The sequence below is a fragment of the Procambarus clarkii genome, chromosome 69 (assembly GCF_040958095.1).
Source record: "Procambarus clarkii isolate CNS0578487 chromosome 69, FALCON_Pclarkii_2.0, whole genome shotgun sequence".
Taxonomy (NCBI): Eukaryota; Metazoa; Arthropoda; class Malacostraca; order Decapoda; family Cambaridae; genus Procambarus; species Procambarus clarkii.
The window spans coordinates 10,910,307-10,924,402 of NC_091218.1; the positions used below are offsets into that span (position 1 = coordinate 10,910,307).

The window sequence follows — 14,096 nt, forward strand, 5'->3', positions numbered from 1 at the left end:
CCTCTCTTGTACACACGGGGTGTTCTGTTCCTCTCTTGCACACACGGGGTGTTCTGTTCCTCTCATACACACACGGTGTTCTGTTCCTCTCTTGCGTACACACACGGTGTTCTGTTTCTCTCTTGTACACACGGGGTGTTCTGTTTCTCTCTTGCACACACGGGGTGTTCTGTTCCTTTCTTGTACACACACGGTGTTCTGTTCCTCTCTTGCGCACACACACGGGGTGTTCTGTTCCTCTCTTGTACACACACGGTGTTCTGTTCCTCTCTTGCGCACACACACGGGGTGTTCTGTTCCTCTCTTGTACACACACGGTGTTCTGTTCCTCTCTTGCGCACACACACGGGGTGTTCTGTTCCTCTCATACACACACGGGGTGTTCTATTCCTCTCTTGCACACACGGTGTTCTGTTCCTCTCATGCACACGGGGTGTTCTGTTCTTCATACACACGCGGGGTGTTCTGTTCTTCATACACACGCGGGGTGTTCTGTTCTTCATACACACGCGGGGTGTTCTGTTCTTCATACACACGCGGGGTGTTCTGTTCTTCATACACACGCGGGGTGTTCTGTTCTTCATACACACGCGGGGTGTTCTGTTCTTCATACACACGGGGGGTGTTCTGTTCTTCATACACACGCGGGGTGTTCTGTTCTTCATACACACGCGGGGTGTTCTGTTCTTCATACACACGCGGGGTGTTCTGTTCTTCATACACACGGGGGGTGTTCTGTTCTTCATACACACGCGGGGTGTTCTGTTCTTCATACACACGCGGGGTGTTCTGTTCTTCATACACACGGGGGGTGTTCTGTTCTTCATACACACGCGGGGTGTTCTGTTCTTCATACACACGGGGGGTTCTGTACCTGTATCGTAATACACGTACCTTTCAACAAATATACACACTAGAGCAACCCTGGAACATATATACGCTAGAGCACCCTGGAACATATATACGCTAGAGCACCCTGGAACATATATACGCTAGAGCACCCTGGAACATATACATGCTAGAGCACCCTGGAACATATATACGCTAGAGCACCCTGGAACATATATACGCTAGAGCACCCTGGAACATATATACGCTAGAGCACCCTGGAACATATACACGCTAGAGCACCCTGGAACATATATACGCTAGAGCACCCTGGAACATATATACGCAAGAGCACCCTGGAACATATATACGCTAGAGCACCCTGGAACATATACACGCTAGAGCACCCTGGAACATATACACGCTAGAGCACCCTGGAACATATACACACTAGAGCAACCCTGGAACATATACACGCTAGAGCAGTAGTAGGGAAGGCGCCTCACAGACGATATTTTTTTTCAGGTCAAATATCGTCTGTGCGCCCCAAGGGTTTCAGGTAAATTTAGAATATCCCCTGTGCGCCCCAAGGGTTTCAGGTCAAATATCCCCTGTGCGCCCCAAGGGTTTCAGGTAAATTTAGAAAATCGTGTGTAGCGCTTGGGGGTTTTCAGGTAAATTTTGTCAGTCGCAGATTTTAGAAGTAAGGATTTCTTATGAGAAAAATAATTTCCGAGACTTAGAAGTTTGTTAAAGCCTTATGGGAGAAATTCAAATAACGTGTGTAGCACTTTAGGGCTTCCAGGAGAACTCTACGGACATATTTTACATGTTTTCAACTTACAAAATCGTCTATGCAAGCCTTAGTTATTCATATAAATTTAGAAAATCACCTGTGTAAGTCATTGTTTTCAGGGTTTCGTACATCACACCCCCCTCCCTCCCCCCCTTACCTCGCAATCTGTCGCCTCACCTGTGTTTACTTTAGACGTCAGCCAGACACGGCCTTCAGGTCACCTCGGTAATCTTATCTTATCTTCTCCATAATAATATCTGGACCGTCCCTCCTCTCTCTCTCTCTCTCCTTTCATTCAGTTCAACTATTTTCCAACATCGTATGTTTGCTCCTTTTCATTAAGCAAGTCAGTATGTTTGCTCCTTTTCATTAAGCAAGTCAGTTTTACACAAATAAATCATGTTAGTAAGCAAGTTCTAGCTCACGTTCCCCACCTTAGTCCCCTGTCGTATAATGAATACTATCATTCCAATCCCTCTAAAATTTAAAAATAATCATATTTCAAATGTAGTTCAATACAGTAATTTAGTTACCAAGCTCCAGCTCTTGTCCTCCGCCTTAGCTCTCTCTCGTATCTTCGTTAGTATCAGTCCAATTTCCCTGAAATTTCTACCCTCTGTATTTCAGACATAGTTTAGTAAATGCAAACAATTATCAAACTCTAGCTCTTGTCCCCAGCTTAGTTCATTTGTACAAAATCATTAGTAACAGTCCAAATTCCCTGAGATTTTTAGCCTCTGTATTTCAGACACCGTAAATAAGATCAAAACAGTTACCAAGCTCCAGCTCTTGTCCTCCGCCTTAGCTCTCTCTCGTATCTTCGTTAGTAACAGATCAATTCCCCTGAAATTTCTACCCTCTGCATTTCAGACACCGTAAATAAGATCAAAATAGTTATCGAGCTCCAGCTCTCGTCCCCGCCTTAATTCTCTTTCGTATCTTTGTAAATAACCATCAATTTCCCTAAAATTAAAAGCAGACATACTTCAAAGTTAGTAAATAAGATCAAGTCAGTTACTGAGCTCCAGCTCTCGTCCCCGCCTTAGTTCTCTTTCATATCTTTGTAAATAAACCATCAATTTCCCTGAAATTTTTTACCCTCTGTATTTCAGACATAGTAAATATGAAGTAGACAATTATAAAACTAGCTCTTGTCCTCTGTCCAAGCTCACTTTTGTAAAATCATTACTCTCAGTCCAAATCACCCAACTACATTTTCAGACATAGTAAATAAAAACCAGTTCAGTTATCAAGTTTCAACTCTTGTGCCCCAGCTTAGTTCATTTGTGCAAGTTCTTTATTTTCCAACTAAATCACCCTGAGATTTAAGATCACCTTATTTTCTAACGTAGTAAAATTAATCTGGACATTAGCAAAGCTCCATTTCCTCAGCCTTAGATCATCAGACATAAATATATTCGATCAAGTCCCTCTCCAGCCTATCTGTTTATCTGAGTAATTACTTTACCCTTCTCATCCCCAACGTATCAATCCCCCAACGTATCAAAACCTTCAATAATCATACTGTATTTGCATATTTTCTCTATATTCAGCTGCGTTCTTGACATTTGTCCATGTTTTCTGTGTTCATTCCATGTTCTACAAATGTTCACAGTCCCATTCAGTTCATATTTTCACAAGTATCTCCATTTTTTAGTCTCATTATGTTCTCTACAAATTCTAGTCATATTTTCTATGTTTTCATATTCATCACATGTTCTCTTTACAACTTTTATACTCAATATTCATGCTAACTTCCATATTTTGTGTTCTTTGTCAATATTCATGTTCCTCTACAAGTTCATGTTCCTCACAAGATCACTTCGTTTTTTCACCTTCACTTACATGTTTTCTACATTCTTTGTCATATTCTCCATGTTCTTCACAAGTCCATTGTTCATTCTTTGTAATCCCTATTCTCCTTATCATGTTTTCATGTTCTCTGTAAGTTCATATTCCCAGCATGTTCACTGTATTCATCAACTTTTCTTACATGTGTTCTTTGCCATGTTCCCCCATATGTTCTCTGGGTTTTCCCCTTACATGTTATTTAACGTTCCTTAACTAAAAAAATCTTTCGCCAATCAACTAAAACATAGTCACTTTCGTCATTTCTCAACTAAACCTATTATCCAGTCAACTAAAAATAGTCAGAAATAGCCTCGTTCAACACTGTTCTTAACTAAAACAGCCTTTCGCTTAGCTAAAAATTGTCAAAGGAATCTTTTCAGCACTGTTCATAACTAACTTTATCCATAGTCAAGTAAGAAAATATAGTCAAAGATATCTATCATCGTCGTTCTTAACTGGCATTATACTTTGTGGAGCACTAAAATAGTCACTGTCGTCATATTTTGTCTTTTTCCTCAACTAAAAGAGTCAAATGTAACTTTTTCAACACTTTCGTAACTAAAATTATATGTCGCTAAGTAAGAAAAAATAGTCAAATGTAACTTTTTCAGCACTTTCGTAAAAATTATATGTCGTTAAGTAAGAACAAATAGTCAAAGGTGCTCTCCGTAACACCAAAGTTACTCTTCGAGATAACAAAAAGACGCTCTCAAACACTCAAAAATTTACTCGCATCCTCAAAGTTATTCTCAGAGTCATCAAAAAAGTTAATCTCAGTTATCAAAATGCTATTCTCCAAGTAGCCTTTCATTCATCAGAGAACTTTCTAAGACATCTTCGTTCATTAAAGTTAATCTCAGAGGCATAAAAGTTATTCTCGGAGCTATCAAAATTAATCTCTAAAACAACAAAAGTTAATCTCTATCATCAAAGTTGATCTGCAAGATATCTTCGAGACATCAAAGTTACTTTTCATTACATCAAAGACGCATTCAAATACTACCCATGTTCTCAGAAGTCATTCTCAAAGTTATTCAAAGAGCTAACAAAAGTTATTCTCAGAGTCACCTTCGTTCTTCAGAGAAACTTTCCAAAACATCTTTGTTCATCAAAGTTATTCTCAGAGTTAACAAAGGTAATCTCTAACTCACTCTCAGTCATCAAAGTTAATCCAAGAGACGTCAAAGTTAATCTAAGACATCATCTTTCATCAAAGATATTCTCTCTAAACCATCAATGTTCTTCTCTAAGACATAAAAGTTATTCTCTATGTCATCAAAGTTATTCTCTGAGCTAACAAAATACTACTCATGTTCTCAAAGACATTCTCCAATTCATCAATGTTGTTTCAAAGACATCAAAGTTAATCTCAGAGTTATCCAAAGACATTCTCAAAGACATCAAAGTTAATCTCTAAGACATCAAGTTATTCTAAGAGCTATCAAAAGTTATTCTCAGCCATGATATGTTATTCTCTAACTCACTCACTTCCATTCATCAAAGACATTCTCTAAGCCCTCAAAGTTATTCTCTAAGACAACAAAGTCATTCCCGGAGTCATCAAAAAGTTATTCTTCGAAACATAAAATTTGCTCTGTAAGATATCTTCGTTCATCAAACTTATTCTCAGAGATATCTAAAGTTATTCTCAGAACAATCAAAAGTTATTCTAAGACAGCAAAAGTTATTCTCAGAGCTACCCAAAGCTATTCTCAGAGTCACCTTCGTTCGTCAGAGAAACTTTCCAAAACATCTTTGTTCATCAAACTTGTTTTCAAAGTCATCAAAAGTTAATCTAAGACATCTGCTTTCATCAAAGTTATTTTCAGAGACATCTAAAGTTATTATGTAAGACATAAAAGTTATTCTCAGAGACATCAAATGTTATTCTCGAAGTCATCAAAGATATTTTCAGAGACATCTAAAGTTAATTTCTATGTTATAAAGTTATTCTCAGAGACATCTAAAGTTAATCTTGGTCATCAAAGTTGTTCTCTAAACATCAATGTTGTTCTCCAAGACATCAAAGATGTTCTCAAAATCATAAAAGTTATTCCCAGAGCTATCAAAGTTATTCTCAAAGTCATCAAAGTTATTCAAAGAGCTAACAAAAGTTATTCTCTAAGTAACCTTTCGTTCATCAGAGAAGCTTTCTAAGACATCTTCGTTCATCAATGTTGATCTCTAAGTCACCTTTGTTCATCAAAGAAACTCTCCTTCTTCCATCAAGTTATACTTTAAGACAACCTTGTTGTTCTCTAAGATATCTTCAGGCATAAAATTTCTCCCCAAATGTAACTAGTTCAGCTTTTCATACCAAACCTGCATTTCTGTTAAAATATATTTTCGCAGACACTTTACCCTAAAACTGTTCTCTGAACTATCCTAACTTAACTTACCTTACCTTACCTATCTTACCTAACTTTACCTATCTTACAATACCTTACCTATCTTACCTGACTTTACCTATCTTACCTAACTTAACCTGCATAACCTAACTTTACCTTTACCTTACCTTACCTATCTTACCTAACCTAACCTAACTTTACCTATGTTACCTAACTTAACCTTCATAACCTAACTTTACCTATCCTAACATAACTTACCTTACCTTCCCTATCTTACCTAACTTTACCTATCCTAACATAACTTACCTTACCTACCTTTCCTAACTTAACCTGCTTAACCTATCTTACCTAACTTTACCTATGTTACCTTGCCTTACCTACCTTTCCTAACTTAACCTGCTTAACCTATCTTACCTAACTTTACCTATGTTACCTTACCTTACCTACCTTTCCTAACTTAACCTGCTTAACCTATCTTACCTATCTTACCTAACTTTACCTATCTTACCTAACTTTACCTATGTTACCTTACCTTACCTACCTTTCCTAACTTTACCTATCTTACCTAACTTACCTACATTACCTAACTTAACTTAACCTGCTTTACCTATCTTACCTAACTTAACCTGCATAACCTAACTTTACCTATCCTAACCTAACTTACCTTACCTTACCTATCTTACCTAACTTATCCTGCTTAACCTATCTTACCTATCTTACCTAACTTTACCTATCTTACCTAACTTAACTTTCATAACCTAACTTTACCTATCCTAACATAACTTACCTTACCTTACCTTCCCTATCTTACCTAACTTGCTTTACCTAACTTAATCTTACATTCCCAAACTGATGTATCCTAACTTATCTAGTCAAACCAGACATGATCTAACTTAAGTATTCCTTCTTGTCTTTGTGTTTCGTCAATCATTGTCTCATATTCATTTACTCATTTCATTAGTTAATTTCTCAAATGGTCACTTATGCATTTCAAGTGCTATTTTGTTAGAGATTGGATATTTAAGCATTTCAAAGAATTATAATTTCTCAAATGGACGTTTTTGCATTTCAAGTGCTATTTGTTAGAGATTGGATATTTAAGCATTTCAAAGAATTTTTTTTATATATGGGCATTTACTCATTTCAAGGGATAATTTCTCAAATGGACGTTTTTGCATTTCAAGTGTTATTTGTTTAAGATTGGGTGTTTAACCATTTCAAAGGATTTTTGTTATATATGGGAACTTACTCGTTTCAAGGGCTAATTTCTCAAATGGTCATTTTTGCAGATCAAGGGTTATTTGTTAAAGTTCATCAAGTTGCCCATAAGTTGTATTTATTATGCTTGTTATCATATGTTCTTATTCCCCAACCCCTTAACCTAACCTCTTGTAATCTTAGTGTATTTAGTAGGTTCTATCTTATGTTCTTATTCCCCAACCCTTTAACCTAACCTTTCAGATGTAGTTTGTTGAATATATTATCCTTTTCCTAACCTTTCAGATGTAGTTTTGTTTCTCCTTTTTGTATATTTTTACCCAAACCCACCATCCCACTTAACCTTCTTTACTTTGTTTTCACATATAAGTTCATTCTTTATCATAGTAATAATAAAAATTACAATAGTAAAGAATCAGATCTACTAAGACTTGAAATTGAGAAACAAGAGCTCAAGGGAGTGAGAGCATGAAAGAAGAGCAAGGAGTAAGAGAGAGGGGGCGGAAGAAAATGGGACCAAAGAAGAGAGAACGAGAGAGAGTGTGGGCATGGGAGCACTAAGACTTGAATTGAGAAAAAGAAAAACTAAGTGAATCAGAATGAGGGTGTGAGAATGGGAGCAATAAGACTTGAATTTGAGAAACAAGAGAGCATTTGAGCAAATGAGGGAGAGAGAGGGGGAGGAAGAGAGAGAATAAGGGAGAGAGATAGAAAAGGAGGGTTAGAAGGAGTAGGAGAATCAAAGTAAAGAAGGAAAGATGGTTTGGGTAAAAATATACAAAAAGGAGAAACAAAACTACATCTGAAAGGTTAGGAAAAGGATAATATATTCAACAAACTACATCTGAAAGGTTAGGTTAAAGGGTTGGGGAATAAGAACATAAGATAGAACCTACTAAATACACTAAGATTACAAGAGGTTAGGTTAAGGGGTTGGGGAATAAGAACATAAGATAGAACCTACTAAATACACTAAGATTACAAGAGGTTAGGTTAAGGGGTTGGGGAATAAGAACATATGATAACAAGCATAATAAATACAACTTATGGGCAACTTGATGAACTTTAACAAATAACCCTTGATCTGCAAAAATGACCATTTGAGAAATTAGCCCTTGAAACGAGTAAGTTCCCATATATAACAAAAATCCTTTGAAATGGTTAAACACCCAATCTTAAACAAATAACACTTGAAATGCAAAAACGTCCATTTGAGAAATTATCCCTTGAAATGAGTAAATGCCCATATATAAAAAAAATTCTTTGAAATGCTTAAATATCCAATCTCTAACAAATAGCACTTGAAATGCAAAAACGTCCATTTGAGAAATTATAATTCTTTGAAATGCTTAAATATCCAATCTCTAACAAAATAGCACTTGAAATGCATAAGTGACCATTTGAGAAATTAACTAATGAAATGAGTAAATGAATATGAGACAATGATTGACGAAACACAAAGACAAGAAGGAATACTTAAGTTAGATCATGTCTGGTTTGACTAGATAAGTTAGGATACATCAGTTTGGGAATGTAAGATTAAGTTAGGTAAAGCAAGTTAGGTAAGATAGGGAAGGTAAGGTAAGGTAAGTTATGTTAGGATAGGTAAAGTTAGGTTATGAAAGTTAAGTTAGGTAAGATAGGTAAAGTTAGGTAAGATAGGTAAGATAGGTTAAGCAGGATAAGTTAGGTAAGATAGGTAAGGTAAGGTAAGTTAGGTTAGGATAGGTAAAGTTAGGTTATGCAGGTTAAGTTAGGTAAGATAGGTAAAGCAGGTTAAGTTAAGTTAGGTAATGTAGGTAAGTTAGGTAAGATAGGTAAAGTTAGGAAAGGTAGGTAAGGTAAGGTAACATAGGTAAAGTTAGGTAAGATAGGTAAAGTTAGGTAAGATAGGTAAGATAGGTTAAGCAGGTTAAGTTAGGAAAGGTAGGTAAGGTAAGGTAACATAGGTAAAGTTAGGTAAGATAGGTTAAGCAGGTTAAGTTAGGAAAGGTAGGTAAGGCAAGGTAACATAGGTAAAGTTAGGTAAGATAGGTTAAGCAGGTTAAGTTAGGAAAGGTAGGTAAGGTAAGTTATGTTAGGATAGGTAAAGTTAGGTAAGATAGGGAAGGTAAGGTAAGTTATGTTAGGATAGGTAAAGTTAGGTTATGAAGGTTAAGTTAGGTAACATAGGTAAAGTTAGGTTAGGTTAGGTAAGATAGGTAAGGTAAGGTAAAGGTAAAGTTAGGTTATGCAGGTTAAGTTAGGTAAGATAGGTAAAGTCAGGTAAGATAGGTAAGGTATTGTAAGATAGGTAAAGTTAGGTAAGATAGGTAAGGTAAGGTAAGTTAAGTTAGGATAGTTCAGAGAACAGTTTTAGGGTAAAGTGTCTGCGAAAATATATTTTAACAGAAATGCAGGTTTGGTATGAAAAGCTGAACTAGTTACATTTGGGGAGAAATTTTATGCCTGAAGATATCTTAGAGAACAACAAGGTTGTCTTAAAGTATAACTTGATGGAAGAAGGAGAGTTTCTTTGATGAACAAAGGTGACTTAGAGATCAACATTGATGAACGAAGATGTCTTAGAAAGCTTCTCTGATGAACGAAAGGTTACTTAGAGAATAACTTTTGTTAGCTCTTTGAATAACTTTGATGACTTTGAGAATAACTTTGATAGCTCTGGGAATAACTTTTATGATTTTGAGAACATCTTTGATGTCTTGGAGAACAACATTGATGTTTAGAGAACAACTTTGATGACCAAGATTAACTTTAGATGTCTCTGAGAATAACTTTATAACATAGAAATTAACTTTAGATGTCTCTGAAAATATCTTTGATGACTTCGAGAATAACATTTGATGTCTCTGAGAATAACTTTTATGTCTTACATAATAACTTTAGATGTCTCTGAAAATAACTTTGATGAAAGCAGATGTCTTAGATTAACTTTTGATGACTTTGAAAACAAGTTTGATGAACAAAGATGTTTTGGAAAGTTTCTCTGACGAACGAAGGTGACTCTGAGAATAGCTTTGGGTAGCTCTGAGAATAACTTTTGCTGTCTTAGAATAACTTTTGATTGTTCTGAGAATAACTTTAGATATCTCTGAGAATAAGTTTGATGAACGAAGATATCTTACAGAGCAAATTTTATGTTTCGAAGAATAACTTTTTGATGACTCCGGGAATGACTTTGTTGTCTTAGAGAATAACTTTGAGGGCTTAGAGAATGTCTTTGATGAATGGAAGTGAGTGAGTTAGAGAATAACATATCATGGCTGAGAATAACTTTTGATAGCTCTTAGAATAACTTGATGTCTTAGAGATTAACTTTGATGTCTTTGAGAATGTCTTTGGATAACTCTGAGATTAACTTTGATGTCTTTGAAACAACATTGATGAATTGGAGAATGTCTTTGAGAACATGAGTAGTATTTTGTTAGCTCAGAGAATAACTTTGATGACATAGAGAATAACTTTTATGTCTTAGAGAAGAACATTGATGGTTTAGAGAGAATATCTTTGATGAAAGATGATGTCTTAGATTAACTTTGACGTCTCTTGGATTAACTTTGATGACTGAGAGTGAGTTAGAGATTACCTTTGTTAACTCTGAGAATAACTTTGATGAACAAAGATGTTTTGGAAAGTTTCTCTGAAGAACGAAGGTGACTCTGAGAATAACTTTTGTTAGCTCTTTGAATAACTTTGAGAATGACTTCTGAGAACATGGGTAGTATTTGAATGCGTCTTTGATGTAATGAAAAGTAACTTTGATGTCTCGAAGATATCTTGCAGATCAACTTTGATGATAGAGATTAACTTTTGTTGTTTTAGAGATTAATTTTGATAGCTCCGAGAATAACTTTTATGCCTCTGAGATTAACTTTAATGAACGAAGATGTCTTAGAAAGTTCTCTGATGAATGAAAGGCTACTTGGAGAATAGCATTTTGATAACTGAGATTAACTTTTTTGATGACTCTGAGAATAACTTTGAGGATGCGAGTAAATTTTTGAGTGTTTGAGAGCGTCTTTTTGTTATCTCGAAGAGTAACTTTGGTGTTACGGAGAGCACCTTTGACTATTTGTTCTTACTTAACGACATATAATTTTTACGAAAGTGCTGAAAAAGTTACATTTGACTATTTTTTCTTACTTAGCGACATATAATTTTAGTTACGAAAGTGTTGAAAAAGTTACATTTGACTCTTTTAGTTGAGGAAAAAGACAAAATATGACGACAGTGACTATTTTAGTGCTCCACAAAGTATAATGCCAGTTAAGAACGACGATGATAGATATCTTTGACTATATTTTCTTACTTGACTATGGATAAAGTTAGTTATGAACAGTGCTGAAAAGATTCCTTTGACAATTTTTAGCTAAGCGAAAGGCTGTTTTAGTTAAGAACAGTGTTGAACGAGGCTATTTCTGACTATTTTTAGTTGACTGGATAATAGGTTTAGTTGAGAAATGACGAAAGTGACTATGTTTTAGTTGATTGGCGAAAGATTTTTTTAGTTAAGGAACGTTAAATAACATGTAAGGGGAAAACCCAGAGAACATATGGGGGAACATGGCAAAGAACACATGTAAGAAAAGTTGATGAATACAGTGAACATGCTGGGAATATGAACTTACAGAGAACATGAAAACATGATAAGGAGAATAGGGATTACAAAGAATGAACAATGGACTTGTGAAGAACATGGAGAATATGACAAAGAATGTAGAAAACATGTAAGTGAAGGTGAAAAAACGAAGTGATCTTGTGAGGAACATGAACTTGTAGAGGAACATGAATATTGACAAAGAACACAAAATATGGAAGTTAGCATGAATATTGAGTATAAAAGTTGTAAAGAGAACATGTGATGAATATGAAAACATAGAAAATATGACTAGAATTTGTAGAGAACATAATGAGACTAAAAAATGGAGATACTTGTGAAAATATGAACTGAATGGGACTGTGAACATTTGTAGAACATGGAATGAACACAGAAAACATGGACAAATGTCAAGAACGCAGCTGAATATAGAGAAAATATGCAAATACAGTATGATTATTGAAGGTTTTGATACGTTGGGGGATTGATACGTTGGGGATGAGAAGGGTAAAGTAATTACTCAGATAAACAGATAGGCTGGAGAGGGACTTGATCGAATATATTTATGTCTGATGATCTAAGGCTGAGGAAATGGAGCTTTGCTAATGTCCAGATTAATTTTACTACGTTAGAAAATAAGGTGATCTTAAATCTCAGGGTGATTTAGTTGGAAAATAAAGAACTTGCACAAATGAACTAAGCTGGGGCACAAGAGTTGAAACTTGATAACTGAACTGGTTTTTATTTACTATGTCTGAAAATGTAGTTGGGTGATTTGGACTGAGAGTAATGATTTTACAAAAGTGAGCTTGGACAGAGGACAAGAGCTAGTTTTATAATTGTCTACTTCATATTTACTATGTCTGAAATACAGAGGGTAAAAAATTTCAGGGAAATTGATGGTTTATTTACAAAGATATGAAAGAGAACTAAGGCGGGGACGAGAGCTGGAGCTCAGTAACTGACTTGATCTTATTTACTAACTTTGAAGTATGTCTGCTTTTAATTTTAGGGAAATTGATGGTTATTTACAAAGATACGAAAGAGAATTAAGGCGGGGACGAGAGCTGGAGCTCGATAACTATTTTGATCTTATTTACGGTGTCTGAAATGCAGAGGGTAGAAATTTCAGGGGAATTGATCTGTTACTAACGAAGATACGAGAGAGAGCTAAGGCGGAGGACAAGAGCTGGAGCTTGGTAACTGTTTTGATCTTATTTACGGTGTCTGAAATACAGAGGCTAAAAATCTCAGGGAATTTGGACTGTTACTAATGATTTTGTACAAATGAACTAAGCTGGGGACAAGAGCTAGAGTTTGATAATTGTTTGCATTTACTAAACTATGTCTGAAATACAGAGGGTAGAAATTTCAGGGAAATTGGACTGATACTAACGAAGATACGAGAGAGAGCTAAGGCGGAGGACAAGAGCTGGAGCTTGGTAACTAAATTACTGTATTGAACTACATTTGAAATATGATTATTTTTAAATTTTAGAGGGATTGGAATGATAGTATTCATTATACGACAGGGGACTAAGGTGGGGAACGTGAGCTAGAACTTGCTTACTAACATGATTTATTTGTGTAAAACTGACTTGCTTAATGAAAAGGAGCAAACATACTGACTTGCTTAATGAAAAGGAGCAAACATACGATGTTGGAAAATAGTTGAACTGAATGAAAGGAGAGAGAGAGAGAGAGGAGGGACGGTCCAGATATTATTATGGAGAAGATAAGATAAGATTACCGAGGTGACCTGAAGGCCGTGTCTGGCTGACGTCTAAAGTAAACACAGGTGAGGCGACAGATTGCGAGGTAAGGGGGGGAGGGAGGGGGGTGTGATGTACGAAACCCTGAAAACAATGACTTACACAGGTGATTTTCTAAATTTATATGAATAACTAAGGCTTGCATAGACGATTTTGTAAGTTGAAAACATGTAAAATATGTCCGTAGAGTTCTCCTGGAAGCCCTAAAGTGCTACACACGTTATTTGAATTTCTCCCATAAGGCTTTAACAAACTTCTAAGTCTCGGAAATTATTTTTCTCATAAGAAATCCTTACTTCTAAAATCTGCGACTGACAAAATTTACCTGAAAACCCCCAAGCGCTACACACGATTTTCTAAATTTACCTGAAACCCTTGGGGCGCACAGGGGATATTTGACCTGAAACCCTTGGGGCGCACAGGGGATATTCTAAATTTACCTGAAACCCTTGGGGCGCACAGGGGATATTCTAAATTTACCTGAAACCCTTGGGGCGCACAGGGGATATTCTAAATTTACCTGAAACCCTTGGGGCGCACAGGGGATTTTTCTCCCAGAAAAAAAAATCCCCTGTGTGGAGCCATCCCTACTACTTAGAGCACCCTGGAACATATACATGCTAGAGCACCCTGGAACATATACACGCTAGAGCACCCTGGAACATATATACGCTAGAACACCCTGG

The 14,096-nt window shown here is 36.1% G+C and overlaps 1 protein-coding gene across 1 annotated transcript in view; it reads right to left on the reverse strand.

The window, feature by feature from the left end:
* Positions 1–420: 420 nt before the first annotated feature.
* The window catches only part of LOC138355823 (trichohyalin-like), a 24,252-nt gene continuing 10,576 nt past the window's right edge, over positions 421–14,096 (reverse strand). The window contains exon 3 of the mRNA XM_069311357.1: positions 421–874. Within this exon, the coding sequence (XP_069167458.1) occupies positions 421–874 (454 nt within the window). The remainder of the gene's footprint in view (positions 875–14,096) is intronic.